Source organism: Meleagris gallopavo, chromosome 1 (genome assembly GCF_000146605.3).
Source record: "Meleagris gallopavo isolate NT-WF06-2002-E0010 breed Aviagen turkey brand Nicholas breeding stock chromosome 1, Turkey_5.1, whole genome shotgun sequence".
Classification (NCBI taxonomy): domain Eukaryota; kingdom Metazoa; phylum Chordata; class Aves; order Galliformes; family Phasianidae; genus Meleagris; species Meleagris gallopavo.
In genome coordinates, this window is record NC_015011.2 from 43,550,946 (window position 1) to 43,571,985 (window position 21,040).

General features: G+C 41.1%; 1 protein-coding gene across 6 annotated transcripts in view; it reads right to left on the reverse strand.

The window, feature by feature from the left end:
- The window catches only part of TMCC3 (transmembrane and coiled-coil domain family 3), a 67,668-nt gene that overhangs the window by 22,496 nt on the left and 24,132 nt on the right, over window positions 1–21,040 (reverse strand). Inside the window, exon 2 of one of the 6 annotated variants that reach the window (XM_010709213.3) lies at window positions 4,107–4,182. The exons of 3 other annotated variants lie outside the window; for them this stretch is intronic. In XM_010709213.3, the coding sequence (XP_010707515.1) occupies window positions 4,107–4,130 (24 nt within the window). In that variant the 5' untranslated portion in view covers window positions 4,131–4,182. Of the gene's footprint in view, window positions 1–2,044; window positions 2,127–4,106; window positions 4,183–21,024; window positions 21,035–21,040 lie in introns of those variants that run through there. 2 more of the 6 variants (XM_019613864.2, XM_010709232.3) reach the window with 2 other exon arrangements.

Here is a 21,040-nt window from a genome sequence, read left to right on the forward strand (position 1 = left end):
CTCACAGCAAAGATGGTCATGTATGGTTTCTGACATTGATTTCACAATACAGGTCCTTTTAAAAGGTCCGTGCACGGTGCTGTGCACGAACTGGTGTCTAGCATGCAGAGCTTAAATTAATTAATAGACTTATGACGTGGAATAATACAAAATTTATAGCATCTTGCCACTGCTTCTCAGATCTTCTAGATGGCTTCTGGGTCATATGAGGTAACATAAGAAGAAAAGGTCTCACCATGTTTGCAACACAATGTTGTAATGTTTGACTGTCTAAAGTACAGGGTTTGAAACTCGCATCAGAACTGACTTCATGTTTTCTACAGTTATACCATTAAGGCATCTTTCTAGAAATACATCCTAAAAAGATCATTATTCCAAGAGGTATATGATTTCATCACACAGCAAAAACTTTGCAGACTGTGTGAATTTTAACCCAATCTTTAAGCTTTCATTACAAGCTGCAACGTGAAGATCAAGGAGTAGATCCTTGTGAGATAAAATCTCACAGAGCAATTAAAAGAAAATCTAATGGTTTCAGTAGATGCTACTGGTTCTGTAAGAGACTGCTATACGTGAGTGTACGTCACCACTGACAGACCTGGCAGCCTGATGGCATTCCTAAGAGGGAATAAATCCAGCCCAGTAAAAATGTTTTCAGAGCAAAAGAATTACCAAAGTTGGAGTATTATGCCTTATAATCACCTTTTTAGAAGTTTTTGTTATAATAGCAGAAGGTAAAAGTTACATGTGGTAGTTCTAGATATCTGCCTCCAGAATATAACCTGCTGGAACGGTCTGACCAGTACTTTTGACAAACAAAAGGGCAAATCATGGAAGAACCTCACTAGATTCAAGAGCAGTTCCAGTGACAAATTCCATCTCAAAGCTTGCATTGAGATAGTCATGACAGATTTAATCAATGATCTGTTCCAGAGGAATTTGTCTTTATCTCTCCCTTCAAAGCATACAGACACTAGGATGAGAAATATGAGCCTGAACTGAAAAGAACAAAAACAAACCACCTTCAAACCAGTCGCAGGTTCCAAGTATTAAAACATGATCTATTTATTTCTCTTTTTGTTAGTGTTGTCTCCAGAACCCGCTCAGCATGAATTTATAGGATGAAAACGTTGTGATCTCCTGCCCACAGAAGATCAAGTGTCACAACTGCTTTCACTGCTGAAACATTCAAGGATTGCTGTCAGGCCAAAATAAACAAAGCATGGCTTTGACAACCAGACACTTGATCTGTGCTTAGATTTAGATGGCATATAGCTTCTGAAGCCACCTCAGATGAAATTTCATCCTCAATCTGATACCACAGGCACCTGACATCTCACACATCATAATGCTGCTACCTGCAAAACAGGACCTCTAGACTCATACGTTTGTGCTTTATCTCATCCATGGCTTGGGATGGCATTCACAAGTGATGATGGCACCCACTTTGGAAGAGAAGCTGAATCAGTTGCTACTCTGGGTAAAGTGGCAAGGCCAGGAACATTTCACTGTTAAGCTCTGGAAAGACACTGCAGGGCGTTTTGGTACTTCCAGGCATACTGCAGGATGCCACACACAAGGACTTCAAATCACAGCTTACTAGTTAAATACAAGTTCATGAGCTTATAACTCAAGTGAGCCAAGTTTTTCCCTTTACTTATCCACCCACATTTTTATCTCTGAAGGAAATCTCCCTCTGTCCAAGTGCAAACTTTCTAATGGGTCATTCCTGGTCTCTAGAAACGCCTTATCAAATGAACAGATACTCTTAAACTTGCATAACTTTACAAGAAACGCCACAGCAGCTTTAATTCTAGCAGAATAACTAAGTTTACAGCAGTAGTATGACACAGTTGCAGAACTATAACACAACATGCATGTGGAACAACAAGCTTTGTAAAGCACACAGCAAGTGCCAATGCTCAGTCAGCCTTCCTCATCAGTCTGCCTGGGAGAAACTTTCCTCTCTTATATCTCCCCTTTCAGTTATCAGAAGGCTAGAGGGATCACAGACTTTAAAAACATACGAACAAAAAGTACTCACAGAAAACCTTGCCACAAAAGCTTAAGCACTAAGGTATTGAACACCATCATCTACCCGCACAGCTCTCCAGGCTGCCACTTGCCTGTCAAGAAAAAAACAACATCTGCTTTAAAACCTACTTTTGTGCTGTCCTGCAGACACTGCGGGAGGCTGAGACAATTTCAGTTGCACAAGAAAATCTACTTTCCATCTTTTAGCTTTTTTTCCTAAACTTGCTACAATTAAAAGAACAAATTAGGTCATATGGTACCTGCACAATAAAAAGTAATTAGCATCTTTTTTTCTCTCCATGCCACTCAAATGAGGTCAGGAAGGATGGTAGGCAACAGTTCAAAAGTAGTTTTAGATAACTGAAAGAGAGCTGTAATTCTGAACAGCTTACATGCAGGCAATCTGAAGACTACATACTTCAGGCAAATGCTGCCATTTCAAATGATATACTTAGCCAACCATTTCCCAAGTTCTTTTTCCCGTTATTTCACATGCTTAAAAGACTTTATCTGAAGAGTGTGTTCTCTCCTTTTTCTATTTAATTTCTTCCTACCAGTCTTCTAGCTGAGGTATTGATATCACACCCTGTTGCCAGGGAAATCAGTTCAGATGCAAAAGTACCATGACATCACTGTAGAAATCAATGGGGAAGAAATACTCCATCAAAGATGAGTCATTTGTTTAGTCATAAATGTCTTCAGTGACAAGCATGGCGGGGAGTGGGGAAAATAAGCACTTAGCTTCCTTATCAGTCAAGATGACTGAACTGGGAATTAACTGTTGGGTTCTATAGGTGCTCTTCAGCTTCAGACATTTCAAACTCACAGGTTTGAGGAAGATAACCCAGGCACCAAACTGACAATTCTTGCATTTCTCTCCCTCTCCAAAGAGATGCTGGACACTGTCTATGGTGAGATTACAGAAGCGAGTAGGGCAGTAGCTCAGCAGTGAGTACATGCTTGGTAAGAGAAAAACTGTGCTCACACAACAGATGTGTTTGGAAGAAATGCACTGCTGCTTGAAAGAGGGCACTCTACTATGTTGCTTTATGTTCTCAGGCTGTAATGTTTACCACCAGCTACAACCAGAATGGAGCTTACCAAAAACCACACCCATCACTACCTGATATATTGACAGGAATAAATTAAAGTCTTGGAACTTGATTTCTATGCACTTTTTTTTTTTTTAACCTCTCCAGTAAATGCAAATAATGCCATCCAGTTCCTTCTAAAACATTAGGCTTGAACTGACTTATACTCCTAAATAATTCACCGCTGAGGACTGCTGATTGCATTCCAGTTTGAAATCAAGCAGCAAGGGTTTGTCACTGCTGAGATTCTTCTGCACATATTTCCTGACTTAAGAACACCAGGCTGCTTGGCTGAAGGAACTTCAACTGTTCTGACTGTGCAGCCCATGATATTTTAAAATACAATTTTTTTTTTGCCCAATAAATATATTCATGAATAATTTTCTTCAGCTAGTCAGAGAACAGCAAGTACCAGCACAAAATAGCTTACATCCTTTGGAACACTTTCTTGGATAATTCTGCTCTATATATTAGATATTAGAAAAGGTAATAGACTCAAAAAACAGAGTTTCAGTATCACTTAAGCATTAGCTTTCATATAATGGGTATTAACATTGAGGACTAAAGTTTGGCAAGGAAAAGCTGAACCTCAGTTAAAAAGTTACCTGCAGTGTCCAACCTCATATGCAGCAAAAAGCAACTCTAATTAAAAGTGAGAATTTATTTTTAATGAAAGTGCACTATGTGTTGACAAGTCGTTGAGCACTTAAACATGTGCTAAGATTCTGCTCAACAATCTATTAAAAAAAAAGCAACATCTGTTAATATTTTTATTAAGCTAATGGTCTTCTTGCTTCAGTGCTCATAAAATAAAAATATTCGTGTCATGCACGTGGTATGATACATAGTGAAAACCTCTAGAACTGCCAAGGAACCTAGATCCAGAAGATCAGAAGCAGCCACCAGAGATACATAAATAAGGACTGTTCTTCCATACTATACAGCAACTAAGCAGTGTGGAAAGGAATTTCAAATACTCACTTTTGCTTTTTGGTTCCCAAGCATCAATGAAAACAAATTCTCAAAAACTTATTCGAAACATCACTGTAAGATGCACCTGAAGACAGTGAAACAGTCAAGAATAATTAAGCATATCTACTGAATGGACAAAACCAACAAAAAAAAAAACAACACACTAGACAGCAATGAGAGAAATAATTCAGAATTTAGATTGCTAAGAACGTTCTGTATATCCCCCCTTCATGTAAGGCATATGCCTAAATTTAGTTAACAGTAGTCTTCTGTGAATCTTATGCAACTCATGAAACATGAGATAATAAATGAGATCATCAAATGATTAGAACTAAAATTTCAGTTTTAGTTTCCAACAACAAATATAACCATAGGAAAGGTCAAAAAAAAAAAGTGAACTTGCTACCTTCTAACGTTTTGGTGACACATTCTTTATGTATCAGCACAAATACAGAAGCCCCTTCCTATGGCATCTGTTCCCAGTCAAGTGAGCAGTGGTGCTATAGGAAATGGACACACCAAAATGTGGATGTAAGAATAATTGCATTTAATTTGTGGCAGCAAGCTCTTTGGCTGAGAAACACCAAGCACCACACCAGAACAAAGCGGTCTGATGTCAATATCTCCTTCTTTACCTGGCACATCACTTTCCCAGAGGCACACCATCTCATTTTGGTGGTTGAGTCACCATCCCTGGATGTGTCTAAAAATCCATTTGGATGTGGTGCTCAGGTATGTGATTTAGCAGAGGGTTGTTAGAGTAAGGGTAGTATGGTTGGGTTGCGGTTGGACTTGATGATCTTGAAGGCTTTTTCCAACCTGAGCAGTTCTGTGATTTTCACATGGTCAACCTTAATTCAGCACAGTGCCTTTCTCTGGCCCCTTACCCATTGCTAAGAGTACAGTAGTTGGCTATGAGGTCGTCTCCTAGTCAAACAAGTCTTCGCAATGTTTCTGCAGAGATCTCTCTGGTAAGCCTACTTCTCTTTCTGCTCTCCAAGAAGACATACTAAAGACATTAGAATATGTTCACCCAAGCTTTAAGAGCAGAACACTAACACAGCTTTCACCATTAACACTTTTTGTCAGTTCATCATGACTCAATTGATACAACAGCCTCATTCAAGTCAGCTGCCTATCACGGGAGCACTCCATGGCACCAACACAGTCACTGACAGAGATGACGTACTGCATTTGACCATTAGTTGAATAAGCACCAGCACTTTGTGCACTCACCATCAGACAGAGAGCTTGACCCAAATTAACTCCATGCTTTTCCTGATGGGAGCTGTTGGTAACGCAATGCAAATCAGGTGACAGATGATTAAAATTTTGTTTCCACAAAGAACTCTTCTGCAAGGCTGGTTACATGCAAACTGATGGTCAAAGGAAAGGTGACATCAGGCTGTACTCAGAACCCGCACACAGGCATCTACCTTTAAGGTTACCAAAGAGGCTAAATAGGAAATCCTGTACATTAAAGCAAGCCGTCTACAGTTCAAAAGCAAATATCAGTAACTGCTTTAAAGACAAGAGCAACATAATTCTCTCACAGCTGGCAACTGACAGATGAACAAGTTGTATGCATTTTCCACTAAGCATCTCTAAATTACTGCTATAAACCACGTATGCCCACATCTTGCCAACCTTTTTTTTAAAAAAAAAAAAACAATAATATACTGGATGCTCTGGAACATAACTCTTCTGTAACTGACTTAATTCTTGAACTGGTGAGCTCTAAGGGTAAGAGCCATTTGTGCTATAGTATTTTTCAGCAGTAATTTGTGGTTGCCTTCAATCACAGAGACCACAAACTCCAGAAGCCTACTGCCCATCCCATGCACATGGAAGCTATCAAGACCAGCAGATAATAGAGTGCTACAGTGAACGTATTTGATTTAACACGTAAAATTATGGCTTACCTATCACTAAATGGACTGGATGGCTAACTAAGCAGTTTAATATAGTAATTTCTTTTCATCAGGCAAACATAAATATTCTCTGTGTCTGAAAAAGTACTTGAAATAGGATACACGACAGTTCTCTGCCACAAAGAATTTTTCAAGTTTTCCACAATACAAACCTATCCACTACCTCTCAGAGACACAAGCCTTTGTTCAGCATAAATATTAGCATGGAATACTGCTGTACTCCCCTGAAACATTCAAACTGATAGAGAAGTGGCAGGGACAGACTGTGCATAAACTCCCACATTTCAGCAGAAACATTAATTCAGCAAAAAAACAATGGAATATGGTATCATACGGACCTTAGACTCATTTCCTGCAGCAACAACACCTGTAATATCTTCCCAGATCAGCTCCTCAGATCCCATCCATACACCTCAATGACTTCAGATTCTCTTATGCCCCTAGATTTCTACTGAGCACATTCTGCTTCCCGCTGTATCCTTGTCACTAATAATAGCTCCAACTTTGTTAGTGTTCCTACCATCATCTTTCATAGAATCATTTGAATTGGAAGGGACCTTTGAAGGCCATCCAGTCCAGCTCCCCTGCAATGAACAGGACACCTGCAGCTGATCAGTGTGCTCAAAGCCCCTGCAACCTGACTTTGGATGTCTCCAGAGACAAGGCATCCACCACCTCTCCGGGCAACCTGTGCAAGTGCCTCACCTAGCAGTGCCTGCTCTAGCAGATGAACAGAAGAGCACGTTCTATGGATAATCTTAAGGTTATCTATCTGCTGACCACCCAGCATTCCAGCAAGTAGAAAATGGGGAAAATCTCTCTACGTTTAATTTCCTAGAAAAATAGCCAAGCTCCTGGTGAAGAGACAAAACTACTTTCACATGATGTCTGCACTCATTACCTTTGAAGGCAGAAAAATGCTCAGCTTCAATGCATCTGAATAATGCAAAAGCCTCAGGAAATAAGAACAAATATTTCCAGCAAAGAAACAAAGGACTTAAAGGAATTTCCTGGCTCCTAACAATGAAAAATTACACTCATAAGCTTATCAGGCTTTCTTTCAAAAGAAGTCATGTATTTTCTTGCTACTTAAGTTAGGAAAGTAATTTCAGAACACCATTATTCCCATGGGTTAATGTTTTTTCATTTCAACTTCTAGTCTTGCTTTACTCACATCCTTCTCTTCTACGCCCAACTCCATTTCAAACACTCCTCCTTATTACTGGTGCAGAGGTGCACACATGCTTCAAGCCTCCCACATCACTCAAGAATACTCAAATAAAAGCCTTGGTATAACCTTTCTCTGTTACAAAGAGGTCCTGTGTTCACTGTTCTCCTGGAGGAGGTCAGTCTTGCTGACTTCTTACAGTAGCTGAAGCTCTCCATGTTTTAGTTTCACTTGGATTATGAGTACCTCTCATCTCTGTGCATTCACTCTGATTAGCCACTCTGCCTCCACTCTTACACTAAATACACACGACTAAATTAACAGTTTAAGTTCTACGCATATACCTAATGGGCTAATTTCATTCCCGGTTAATTTCCCTTGGGGGATTTACCTATTCTCTTTCTATCTACACGGTGGAACACACAGTGTATAGTTCCAAGGGATTTAAAAAAAAAAAAAAAAAGAACAAGTGAAAACAAGTACCTGAATTGCTTAATAAACAATGTATACGTATCCAAGAGAGGCAAAACCGAATGAGAACAAAGAGCTAAGAATGCATTAGTTCAAGATGAGATGAGATGGATACAGAGGGAAGAGAAAAATTAGCATAGGAAGTAACAGGAAACGCGCGTGACTCAGAATAGGGAAAAACAAAAACAAATCTGAAAAATCTGAAAAAGATGGATCAATTCATAAAAGCTCAGGACTTAGAGCTGTAATGTGAAAATCTTTTGATGGTTGTTTAGAGGATTTCTGGGTTTCCTTTAATGTTATGAAATCCACAGTGATCTGATAGCACAGCAAGTACTGTCAACACCACAACCACCATAAAGAATTCAGCTTCTCAGTTTCCAGCTGAAGTCGTGGTAACACACACAAGAATAGGCAAAAGCCAAAAAAACATATTCCATGTACTTTACAATGTCAAATTTTACAAATATGTTTTCAGAAACAAAACAGGTTAAAAACATGAGTACTTAAGTACTTAAAATATACACTCATACATAGATATGCATGTACACGCGTAGTGTATAATATAAAATACATGTTGGCAGATTTCATGGCAGTAAGGTTATGTTCTTGTCTTCTTCTCTCACAATACATGGACTACTGAAAATAGGTAATTGGTACAGGCTGGTCATTTTTAATCTCTGTCTGGCAATTCAGAGTCTTCAACTGTAGCACCTGCAAGAGTAATATCCAGTATACTAATAATACAGAGCTGTGAGTCCAATTTAAAGGAAATCATCTTGAAAGCCACATGGCATGACCAGCACACTTAGGCAGAGAAGAGTAAAGCAAAGAGGCCTCCAGTAAAGAGGCAGTCCCTTACTTTGGTGGGAACAAGGGGTCAACTTGACACAACTCAAAACAAGGAGGTTAGAAGTAGAAATGCATCTCCTGGGATGCTCACCAATCAGAACATAGCAATATTTTCACAATATCCATTTGTTCACTCCTGGAGAAAAATGTGCAGGAATGCTGCATAATGTAACAATTTCAAATAATGCAGAAGCATCATCTTTCCTCATTCTCCCTTTCTCAAATGACAGAAGGGCTGCATAAACAATACAAAGCTTACTCAGGCAGAAGAAAGCTGAGCACAGCGTAAGCCTAAGGATTACTTCTGAGCATCCAACATTCAAAAAGCAAGCGTATGTGCTGACATTACTGAGGTTTTCTGCATTTGGAAATGAGCCGCTGAGCCGAGTACACTTTGTACCTTTGGTAGCACAACTGTCTCTAAACCTTACTGCTATCACACAGATAATGACAGCAGATAGACCTGTCTGCCCCCCAGGAGGAAAAGGCATTTCAGAGAATGATGCAACTTGCTCACACAAGTCTTGGAGCAGTTGGGGCGGACTCTTCCCAGTAGGTTAATCGCAGCACTGGGTGATGCCAGGCACTGCTGCTCTTCTGAAATTGAAGATTTAGCAGAGTAATTGCTACAAAAAATAAAGACATCGCTCTGTGGGTTTGCTAACAAAATATACGACAAGCTCACCATGACTTAGATGTAAATTTAAAAAAACTCAGTTTTTTTCAGAAATGCAGCGCTTTGAATTCCAATACCAGCATTAAAGCACGCCCGTATGAGGATTCTGTTTATTAATACATAACACTGTTCTAAATCATACTGGAATAAGAATTTCCATTCCTACTCTACCAGCCTTGCGTTAATAAATCAAACAGCAACACCACAAGCAACATATGTGGCCCTACATGGAGATGCATAGCGATCAATTTTATCCAGGTATTCAGACAGCTATTAAAACTTTGTCTCACTAAAGCACGAGGAGTTCACAGCCCTAAAATTAGCAAGCTACATTGGGTGTAATCAGAGACCAAAATGATGTAAACAGAGACTGAAAATTCTTCTTAAAAATAGACATTAAGAGTTACTGCAGTTTGCAAGGGATAGTAATAAAACAAATATAATTCTGAGTGACTTTTTAAAACTCTCTTACTGGGCAACCTTCAAATCAACTGTAGCCCTTGATTCTCCCAAAATCATTCACAAATATATTAAAAAACAAACAAACAAAAACTCAACTTAAGAATTCCATTTCCATATTAACAAGTTATTTCAACCAGTTTCTGTAGAAACAGCACAAGCACAAAAAACCTTTGTCTTCATGCTGCTAAAGAAAGAAAAGGTGATGGACAACAGCAAGCTAAGGTGTGTGTGGCCACAGGAACACTGAAGCTCCCAGCAAACCGTCTATCACAGCCACAAGCCAGCAGGCAGAAAGCAGCCACCAATATTATCTGCACAGCTATACTTGAAGGGCAATGAGCATCAGACCCAAATTTCTTTAACTCACTAACACTGATTTGAGCCCCAGTGCTGCAGATGAAGTGCAGAAAGCTCCTCTTTTCCTCCTTCACTCTCTTGTTTTCAAATTGAAAAGGTGTATTCACAGACAGCAAAATCAATTACATCCTGAAGCTGGCAGGGCACATTCTGAAAAGATAACTGTAGTTTTGGGAATTCACAGACAGTTCGTGCTGAAGAAGTGCTCACAAGGAGAACTGATGCATTCTTTCTCTGAGGATTAGATCTTAGAATTTCTTGTGTTCATCACAAAAACTAAAGGTTTCAGAGGAATTAGGACTCATCTTCTGAAGGTGAGGACTTAAGCAAGTGAAGTTACGTCCTTCTTCAGGCAGCCTCTATTTCACACCTCCACGGAATCAATTCATTATAAATCCTCTGTGTTCTTCAATACGACAGCAGAGCACAGTCTTTTCACCTCCAACATCAGCCTTGTGTGCTGCACAGGCTCCGCTTTGGGCCAGATCTACCTTATGGAGCAAACATGACAGCACTAACACTCACCAGGGGCCAGGCAGAGAGCAGTCCCATATGAGCAACATGTAACAGTGACATGGAAAGTGTGCCCCACAGCACTTCTTGCTAAGATCAAAAGACCTGCATATGCTCACCTGCTATACATCTTCACAGCCTATCCTTTGGAAACTATATTAGAGGTCTGCTTCTTCAGGAGTTTCATTTTAATTAGCAGAACCTCCCCACAAGGTCACAGGAGATTCAGGTCTGTCTGACAGACGGATGAGGAACAACCAATGTACCCTACCATCGTATTTCAAACCTAGAATAGTCCTGTATATACACATAAAGAAGCAGTATTCACTCCAATTTTCCAAAGCCACTTTTTAAAAACTGAAAAAATTTCCCAAGGTTTAGAAATTGAGAACCTGTTAGAGAGATTAATTTTACTGAGTCAAAACAGAGAGAGAAGGAGAAAAGGAGCGTAACGTCCTGTACTGCCAAATGTCTGAGAACCCAGAGACCAATAGTTTTTTTTTATGCATAATGGCAGAGCTGGCAAAATATAGAGATCAAGGGGGAAAAAGGTTTCCTAAAACAGAAGAATTACGCATAAGTGAAATGACAAGAGAGAGCCAGAAAAATGTTCTGTTTGTTGGACTAACAAAAAGTACCTTTAGAACTCTCCCCCTCAAGAGTCAAGTTGTTTTGGCATATACGCCTAGATATTCAGTACAGAAATCTCATTCTACAACACATGAAAAAGTATAAGACTTGCATCTTTTCTGCAATGCCCAAAATATCTATTGCCACACGGCAGCTATCAGGGAATACAATCTAAACCTGATTCAGGTGCCCACCTCTGTGTAATTCTGTACAAGTTCCTACCAAATCAGTAGAGACCAGACCCATCACTCTTAGGGACTGGGCCTCTCTCTCAGCTACAGAAGTACCCACCACAACCAGCCTGGGAGCAGATGGACAATTTAAGGCTTTACACAAGGCTTATACTGTTTTGGGGAAAGAAGCATCTATAACAGATAGTCTCCTTGAAGTCTGCCTAACATGGAGAGCAGGAAGCTGCATGTTCTTCATATTTTTGGAGCATCAAAAAAGGTTTGTTTTTTGAGTTTGTTCTGGTTTTGATGTTCAGTTGAATTTATTTATTTTTAAACATATCCATCCAGATGGCTAATGGCTCTGAGGTGTGCGCCCTTCACTGCAGTTATATGCTGTGCACACTTGGAGAAATCGCATTGGGGAGGTGAAGAAACTTCCATCATCACCCAAGGGCTGAGAGCTGTCCCAGTACTATGAACCCACGTCTGCAGAACCTTAGGCTAATATTGTCCCCTCCTCTAGACTTCATTTCAAAACATAAATTATCTTCACAAAAATCATTTCAGCCTTTTCTGACATTAACTTCCACACCACAAAATGGCACAAAGCACATAGACCGGCCAATCCTCTCAAGTACAAACAAGAATAACTGAAACAAGGGCTTGGCTATTTGTTTCTAAACACTGCAGATGGGTGTATCTTCATTGCAAGAGTACTCCTTCAAAAGTAAAGAGCAATTTACATACATGTTTCAGCAAAATGCTTGCATTCATTAGTAAATGAGAAATCCCACCTAAGGTTTGACCTGTGTTGCCACTCCGCATACAAAATGTCTTCTGAAAGAACACTACTGCACTCAATCCTCAAAGCCCAGTTTCCTAAGTCTGAAAGAATAAAGATATCATGGCTTCTGGCACCAATAGATCACAAACAAAAGCCTGATACCAAGTTTTATGAATAAGATGTCAGTAGAGAAGTCAGTTGATGACTTGCAGATTGAGCTTTGGCAGTTTGTTTCTTATCCACCCTCCTGAATATTTGCATGTGATTCAAGACTTTCCAGTTCCTTAGTATGTTTGAACAAAACAAACAAACAAAAATACATGTTTTCCTTGGAGGCACAAAACAAGCACAGAGGAAGATGCATCTGTTTATCTTTTTTTCTACATTAAGTAAGCACAATCATGCCCCTCAAGTAGAAAACCACAGGGAGTTGGTTCCATAAATGCCAGAAATAGACCTGCTTACCAGCATCTCTCCATGCTCTAAAGAGAGCGAAGACCACGCGAGTTAACATGGGAAAGACACAACAGAAGAAGGTCATAACAAGACCCATTCTTTACTAGCAGCAGTAAGCAGCCAGCTCTTCAAGACAGCAATGTTCCCCAGTACTCTCCAAGGCAAATCACTTAGTACTACATCCATACAGTCTATGGGAACAAAATGTATAGGTGTCAACGAGGACAGACCCAGAATTGTTAGATATACCTACTAGAAAAAGTACTCTTGCTGGTTGCCAAAGACCTTCTCCTGCCTTCACTCTTCTCCTTTTCTTAACCCTTCCTCAGATCTCGTTAAGAATTGCCTTTGCTCCCCCACATCCCCCAGCCTTTCCAAGCACCTGAGATGCCAGACTCAGTCCACCTGCAGAAGGAGGATTCCCAGGCAGGGCCAGCTGCCCTGCCGGTGCCGATGGCACATCTCAGAAGGGCCTGAGGTCACTCATTGCATGAGTCTGTGGCTGAAGAAATGATACCACTGCAGAGATGGTCACATAAAGCTGTGGAGGAAAACATCTCAGGAGTACAACAAACACGCCGTGAACCTTCTGGACTCATTTTAGCTCAACAGGAGCCTGGCAGCAACTGAATCGGTCTGCTGCCATTTACTGCCTGGCTTTAAAAGACACTCCTAAGAGTTAAAGAGATATTCTTAGAAGCAGGCTGTCATTCTCCCTCTGTTCATCAAAACTGAGATTGTGTGATTTGCTCCAAAAAGAGGACTGACAAAACGTAGCCAGATTTCTTTCTTAAGAAATAGGGAAAAATCTGAACAAAGATAGCCTCTTTTTATGGACATAGCAGGAAAGGGGGAAGAAAGAAATCAGGAACCTGATGAGTGGGTGGAGAGATACTGTGCAGATCTGGCAATAAATATCAGAGACGATCATGACACAGAGTTGTGTTATTCCTGCCAAAACCTCCAGTAAAACAAAGATTCCTAACACAATAAGAGCCACACACACCCATATTATGCACACACATTGATAACTGCAGCAGTAACAAGTACTGAAGCATTTTATTTTATAAACATCTATATGGCATGAAGGGGGAAAAAAAAAAGAAAATTACATCCAACCTTTGGAATAAATGTTTAGTCTGATTCTAGCCAAATCCACATTTTTTTATATATACTTGTTTTGATGCTTTGCAGATTTTTCCAAGTGATTTAAGTGCAAACAAAACAAAAAACCTCAAGCTAGGTATAATTCAAGGAGTACTATCAAGTTTCTTTTACCAGGACAAAGAGAATCAAAAGGTGGGTGATGCAGGATTAATTCTCTTCATAACACAATGTGTCAGACATTACTGGTAAACAGGAGAATCGATGTAGACAAGAAAAGGAAGGGCTCCAAAAGCTGACATTTAACAAAACTTTCCTGTAACTAAATGCCTAAGCAAAAAGATGTAGCTTGGGAGCAATGCATATTTCTTAACATTTCTATTGTATCAAGTCACTCTGACACTAGCAAATAGTATTTTATTACCTTTTCTCCCACTGCTTGGTTGTGAGTGTCCCACACCCAACACAAAGAAGCATTTTTCCTGTCTTCTACTGTCATTTTCAGACAGGAATTCATGCGTCTTCTAGACTTAAGTAAAAGGCTGGTAATTCAGCATCCACACACAGCACAAACAGCAGCATGGACTCAAAGGTTGTAAGCACAGTATGACCACAGTGGGGTGAAGGAGCCCTGTGTTGTGGTGTCATTTCTGGACTTGGTACAAGATAGCACACCAGCTTGGGGAAAGCTGGCAGGGTGAAAGCAGCAACGTGCAAAGCTGCAAATTGGAAAAGTAGTGGGTATGATTGAGCACACAGCCAGAAGTCTGCCTTGGTCCTCCTTAAGGAAAAAGGTGTCTCAGATCTGATCTAGGCAACTCTCACTCAATGAGATCTGTTCATCTAGTTTTTCTAACACTAGATGTCTCTTTTGATCCTACCGTGTTTCAAAGCTTCCACCTTCCCTTGCAGCTGCCTGCAGCTTTCAACCAAAGCTTCTTGCCTGCTGTAATCCAAACACAGTCAGTGGCCACCAGAGCCCAAACAACAGCTACTTCCCATCTGATTTTAGTCTCCCAGAAAGCAAAGGCAAAGCAATGAAATCTTCAGCACACTTACTGGAGAAATGTTAAGAGTCAATTCCAACAGGTCTGTCAGTTGGATCTTTGGGGCCACTCTCCTGTCCAGGCATGCTGGTATAACACAGCATAACTTATATGCATATTTATATCACTTTGCATTTGAATAATAACTTCTGGCTTAATTGCAATTTCTATACTAAATGTACTGGAATAACTGAGAATAAAATGAAAACTGAACACTGTAAAACCAGAGAAAGTAGCTACATCAACCTCCCTTACATGCTTCTCTTCCTGTCACAGTATTTCTTGTAGCATGGCACTGAAATCCTAGGTAGAAATTAACTTAGATTTAAAAACTACCCAATTACAGATCCCAAAGCACTGACTTCCCACGTTTCCTTTGAGCTGAGTTACTTATCTAAACGTGGAGGGCTTTTATGGTAGTGGTAGGCAAAATCAGGTTTTTCTGCCACCATCTCTGCTCTAAAGCTTTGTATCATTTTGCAAATCAACACCTTTTGCTCACGCAAACTGATTTCAGAGCAGCATAGTCTTCCCAATCTTTAAAGCACCAGCTTCCATCATGTTTCATCTCCAACTAGAAATACTTCCTCTAAACATAGCATTAGCAAGGTAATAAGATCTTATTTAGAGCCTTTTTGAAAGACAGTTCTATCAATTTCAATGAAATCATATGACTTAGACAATCACTTGAAGTGTTAAATCATGGCAGTCCTCAGTGTTTTTATTTACATACATACACACACACACAGAGGCTGCTCTTTTCTAACAACCTCTGCCAGAAAGCAAAGCTGTTTCCAGACATTTCAGCCAAGCCTGTTACAAAATCATGCATTTACAACACAAAATCCAAAATGAAAACCCACCTAAACCATCCTGATTGAAGCTAGATGAGACTGTAAGACAAACTGAAAGTAACATCCACCATCCTGTACTGAACGCTTACTTGATACAGTTTTCTGTAAGGCTCCAGTTCATCTCAGATTGGTTCCATAGGCCACTGTTGTCAATGGAAACACTCAGACTTCAGAACTACTTTTACCACATTTTTGATTTTAATTCAACTACACAGTATTAATTCTTTGCACCTCCCTATCCCTGTTTCACTCAGAGCTGCTGAAACAAAAATGTATAAGAGAAGGTAACTGTTACCAAGCCATATACAAATAGACAAAGCATGGAAGAGGTGCCTACTATACAAACTGTTAACAAAAAAATATGCCAAATTTCTATTATCAGGGGTCCATTAAAACGCACTGCAGCATCCAGTATAGGGGTAACTAAGAAAAGACATGGGAAACCACTGCTACTGATTTTTACCCTCTTGAATTTTACGCACATGCAACACCAAAACATGACAATAATAAAGTGGGCCACTCCATGTTATGAAGCTCCTGATTTGTAGATATTCATTACACCTCAGCCAGGAGGGTCTTTCCTCCTCTTCCATTCTTGCCCCTGAACTAAAGCTTAGATCATGTAGTACAGTGTAAAAAACAGCCTCAGAGGAGTTCTCACTTGCTGAGAGAGTCTGCAGAAGGTTAGCTGCACAGGCACAAGGCACCCCGGTTGCATACCAGATCCCATATGTCAAGGTTTTAGAACAGCAGGTTTATTTTTGGCTTTGCATATTAATACTCCATTCCTCTTTTGGACTTAAGGAAAAACTGAAAATTTCAATAGTAAAAACAATGCAATCCTCACTAGTGATAATGCAAATGTTCTTTAGCAAAGTTATTCCACCTGAATATATAATAAGAAAAAGAATTATTATGTAACACCACACCCCAACACTATATAGAATCTCATCTCATACCCACATCTTTCCCAAAACCACACTCAGCTCCAGGGGTGAAGATAAAAGCTGCACACTTTCTCCGGGTGCCAAAAGCTCTAGAACTGGACAAGAGAAGTGAGAGCAATCCCATCCAGCCAAATCCTTACAGGCTCAGCCTCAATGTGGACACTGTGCCAGGTGGCACCCAACTACAGCCTCACTGATGGAGATGATGACAGCGAGCAACTTATGGATCTAGAACTGCTTGCAGCCCCCTGCATCAGCACTGGCAATCTGACAGGATGGCAATCCCATGTCCTTCAAAAAAAGCAAACTGAAAGGATGGAGGCTTTCCTCCAGTGGCTATGGCTTTGTTTTGTTGCTGTTAATACACCTAATGTTTAAAGAGCTGCAAGCAGATGCCCCAGTCCTGCAAGCAACATCACCCACTGCAGTAAGGAGGAGCCAAAAGCACAGCAAAGGAAAGGAGACAGTAAGTTCCCAGGCAGAGACCAAAAGGTATGAAATGTTTAAGTACAGAACTTCCAAACGTAAAAATCATCTTAAGCCTTGGAAAGAACACAAATCCCCACCCCTAAGAAACAAGAAAGAAAAAAGATAGCCGCTTTGTAAACTTCCTAACAGCTCTTTCTGGCACTGGAAAAAATACATTAAGAAGTTAGTGTCCCAAATACTTCTGCAGTGACTAAATAATCAAACTGGATTCTAGTTCTACACAAACAAACTGGGCTTTTCTTCAGTTCTACGTGGCTAATCTGTCTTTTGGAGATCCTACCTCAATTGTGGCTTCCTTCTCTTATCCCCATCACTCCTGCATCGCATAGCCTATTATCTGACAGGTTTCATAGATTTCTAGATATATTGTGGATTTAAAGCTAATGCTCGAAGGTCTGAATAACATTCTGTCTCATCAAATTATCTTCATCTTATGCAAAAAAATGAGGAAATTGGGAAAAGCACACATCAGTTCTTTGAGCACAAAATATCTGGAGGTTTGGTTATGAGCTCCAGAAGCCCAGAAGAAGCACAGCCCCATACTGAAAGCAACACCAGGAGCATTAAATAAATCTGTTTCTCCTGAAACTGTGATGTTTTGGTTTTGTGGTTTTGTTGGGTTGTTTTTTTTTTTTTTTGTATGCAAGTTTTTGTCGTTTCAAACAACAATAATAATCTTTTCTAAGCCCCTTTATGTTATTTCCACTAAATATACAAAAGATTACAAGAAATAAAGGGAATCCTAGCACAGATGATGAAAGTGATTAGAGGCTTAGAAAGACTTCCATATGAGGCAAGATTATTAAGAAGTCTGCCTCGCTTATAGACAAGATGAATGGGAGGGATCATAAGAGAGACACGAGAAGAAGGGAAGAGACATTCAGAGGATGTTTTTTATTGCTAGAATGTAAGAAAACAAGTGGAAACCTGTATTTCTTTAATTTGTTTTCTAATATCAGCCTTTTTTTGGTACAGTCATGCAAGAATCATTTCATCCCCCAAATGCTGATTCTACTGCTATCCTCACTAAGGCTGAAAACATAGGAAGACTGAAAATAAGGATTTCCATTTGCTAACAAAATAAGCCCCACACACCCACATCTGCTCCAGGTGAGACTTTTTTTTTTTTATAAGCAAAGTAGTAATTATTACCATTTCAAATATAAAACTATCACTATTGAGGAAGAGTTCTGCACAGGATCCAATGTACCATACATTATGCAACTAGGGGTTTCCTGCATCTCTGTCTAAAGCATCTGGTGCTGGTTAAAAGCAGGATGCATTGCTTCATAGGCTTACAGTGGGACGCAGTACAGGAACTTGTGTTCCAGTTGTACTAGAAGTGGATTTTTATTCTACAAGGCCACACGTATAAACTGATAATCCTGATGCATAGAGGAGGACACTTGTTCTGAAAGGCTTTAGGGATCGAGATTGAAGAGCCCTGATCAGCAGCAAAAAAGTATGCACGGGCTTCTGAGGTCTAAACAGGACAACCTGGTGAGCACTCAGAAGTGAGAGATTTAACAGGGCCTCAACAGGCAGTCCTGAAGCACAGGATAACATAACGAGGCACAAATTAGCAGACTGAAGAGGTTTTATGCCTCACTCGGTGCTGCCAAGCACAGCTCCCCAACAACTTGGCCAAGGAGGGGAGCAGAACCCCAACCTCTCCCTCAAAGTTCTTGGCCTCCTCAGGCTGCAGTAATTCTCCATATGGTAAGAATGGCATGGCTGTTCCTCATTAAAGCATTTTCTCTCTTTCAGGCACTGAGATCTTTGCACAAAACGTAACACGACTCATTGGAGAGCTGTTAGCAGAGCCCAGAAAATCATACTTCAAGTGGTCTTAAACAGGAAGGCACTGAACAGGGCCAGCGCTGGAGCAAGTTGAAGGAGCTTTAGACCAGCAGCAGGAATTGTAAAATCTTTTCTCCCCCTCAGAAGGCTGTATTCATGGTAAGTTGCTCTAGCACTTCTACAAACTGAATTTGGTGATGATTTTCTCCAGCACACACAGTAGCAGTTTGGAGACAGTCAGGACACAGGCAGCAACCCATAGGGCTGGCTAAGTCCTCCAAAACTTAGCCTCCCAATAACCAGACTCGGTAACCTATTTTAAGCAAACTAAGAGGTCCAGCAGCTACTTTGCCTCCTCTTTTCCTCAAGCTACATTAAATACACCTCACCCTATTTACTACGCACCGTCTCCACTGTGCTGACGGAGGCAGCTCTGAGACTGCTTCACACAAGCACTGCCCGGATTGCCAGGACTCTCAGAGTACCGTCCCACTGCTACTGTGTTCATTCCCTGTGTTGTTTTCTCCATGAATGTTTGAGAACTGCAGCTTCAACTCCAGCTGCTCTGACGCTCTTTGTTCAGTCTCTAAGAGAGAAACAGCATCCTTCTTTCTTCTTTCCTACATAATAGCACCAATTGTTGCTGCTCTAGTGCCTGGCCATTTCTGTCCCTCTTGTTAAAGCAGCAAGAGGAATGATGAAGTTATCCAGGAAAACATTCTATTTGTCCCTACACAAACGTACTTAATGCCAGCTCTTGCCATCATCTGGAGTACAAAGCCTGCTGCTTCCATCTCTGCCAATTATATTACAAGTTGCGTGAAACCTATACAACTCTTAAAGCGCAGAGCCCGGAACAACGCAATTACATGGACTCTAGGAACTGGATAAAGGGCCTGTGTTTCCAATTCTCGTGGTTGCAGGAAGGAAAGGAGAGGTTAAGCCTGATGAAATGAAACTCAGAATTAGACCAAAGCCCAATGAGTTCATGAAATTGTCTTGAGATTTTTTTTTATTATTATTATTTTTCCATATGCAGGTACGATGCACATGTTAGCCATGATACTTCATGCTATTAAGCAGATCAGCTGGACTATAGAGTGAAAACTCCCATTTTAGCTCTTACACATGCCCCAAATCAGCCTTGAAGGCATGCAGTTTTCTTTCATGGCCATACTAAGTTAGATAGCACATTATTCATTGAGCAAGAACAACGAAAAAAACTAACTAGTTCACCTTGTAAAGAGAAAAAGAAAGGAAATACATACAATTTGTAACCAGGTTAGGAGTAGCACACACTCTGAGCTTGCAGCATGAAGAGCATTCTAGACTTCAGTAGTACAGTAGTTGAGTAGCCTACAGTGTGTAGGCTTCCCTATCTTAAAACATTTCATTACACAGCAACAATCAGCAGCACACCTTTTCAGCACTTTTAATTTATGGGTTGGGAGGGGATGGAGAGAACACCGCAGACAGAAGAGAGAAAAAGCCCAAGTCCTGCAGCGCGCAGCAAGGAGGAGCGCGTGCCTTACACCTGTTGGAGCTGAGCCTCGGGGGAAGAACCCAAACCCACACAGACCCCTGAGCACCACCTGCCCTCACCACAGCAGGGAGTTGCCAATACAGGTAGCATATGCTACACGAATAAAACAATAATAATAATAAAGTGAAGCTCAACTTGCCAGCGGGCCATAAGAAAAACTATCCCACGCAGCGGCACATAGCGTATGCCATCGCCCAGGGCACACAGATACACCTTCGTGTCCACCTCAGGGCAGAGCCCGGCCCTCCTGCAGGCTCCGGAGCAGGGCAGCCGCCGTGCTGCGCCGCTGGATGAACTCATCGACCCACGAGTCGGCGACCACGAGAGGCGCGGCGCCAGCCCGAGCCCGACGACCCGCAGACGGAGCTCCTGAAATCACCAGCGCCGTTGTTGCCGGTGAGCAAGTTCTCTCCCTCCCACCTCCTACTAGTTTCTATCGCGTGTCGGTTTCTATTATGCCAACAGCCGGTTTCTTTCCATCTTCTTGTACTGACAAGCGAGCGTTCAGGATCGGGAGCACGACACAGAAGCGCACGCTAACAGCCCACATCCCTCCAGCTCTACCACGGCACAAGGCAAGCGGGGACCCCGCGGGTCGGGGCTGCTCCTCACAGCCCGGCACCGCGGCACAAAACTTCCCGAGCTCGGCCCCGAACCCCCACGCGCTTTACCCGCGTCTTGCGGCGC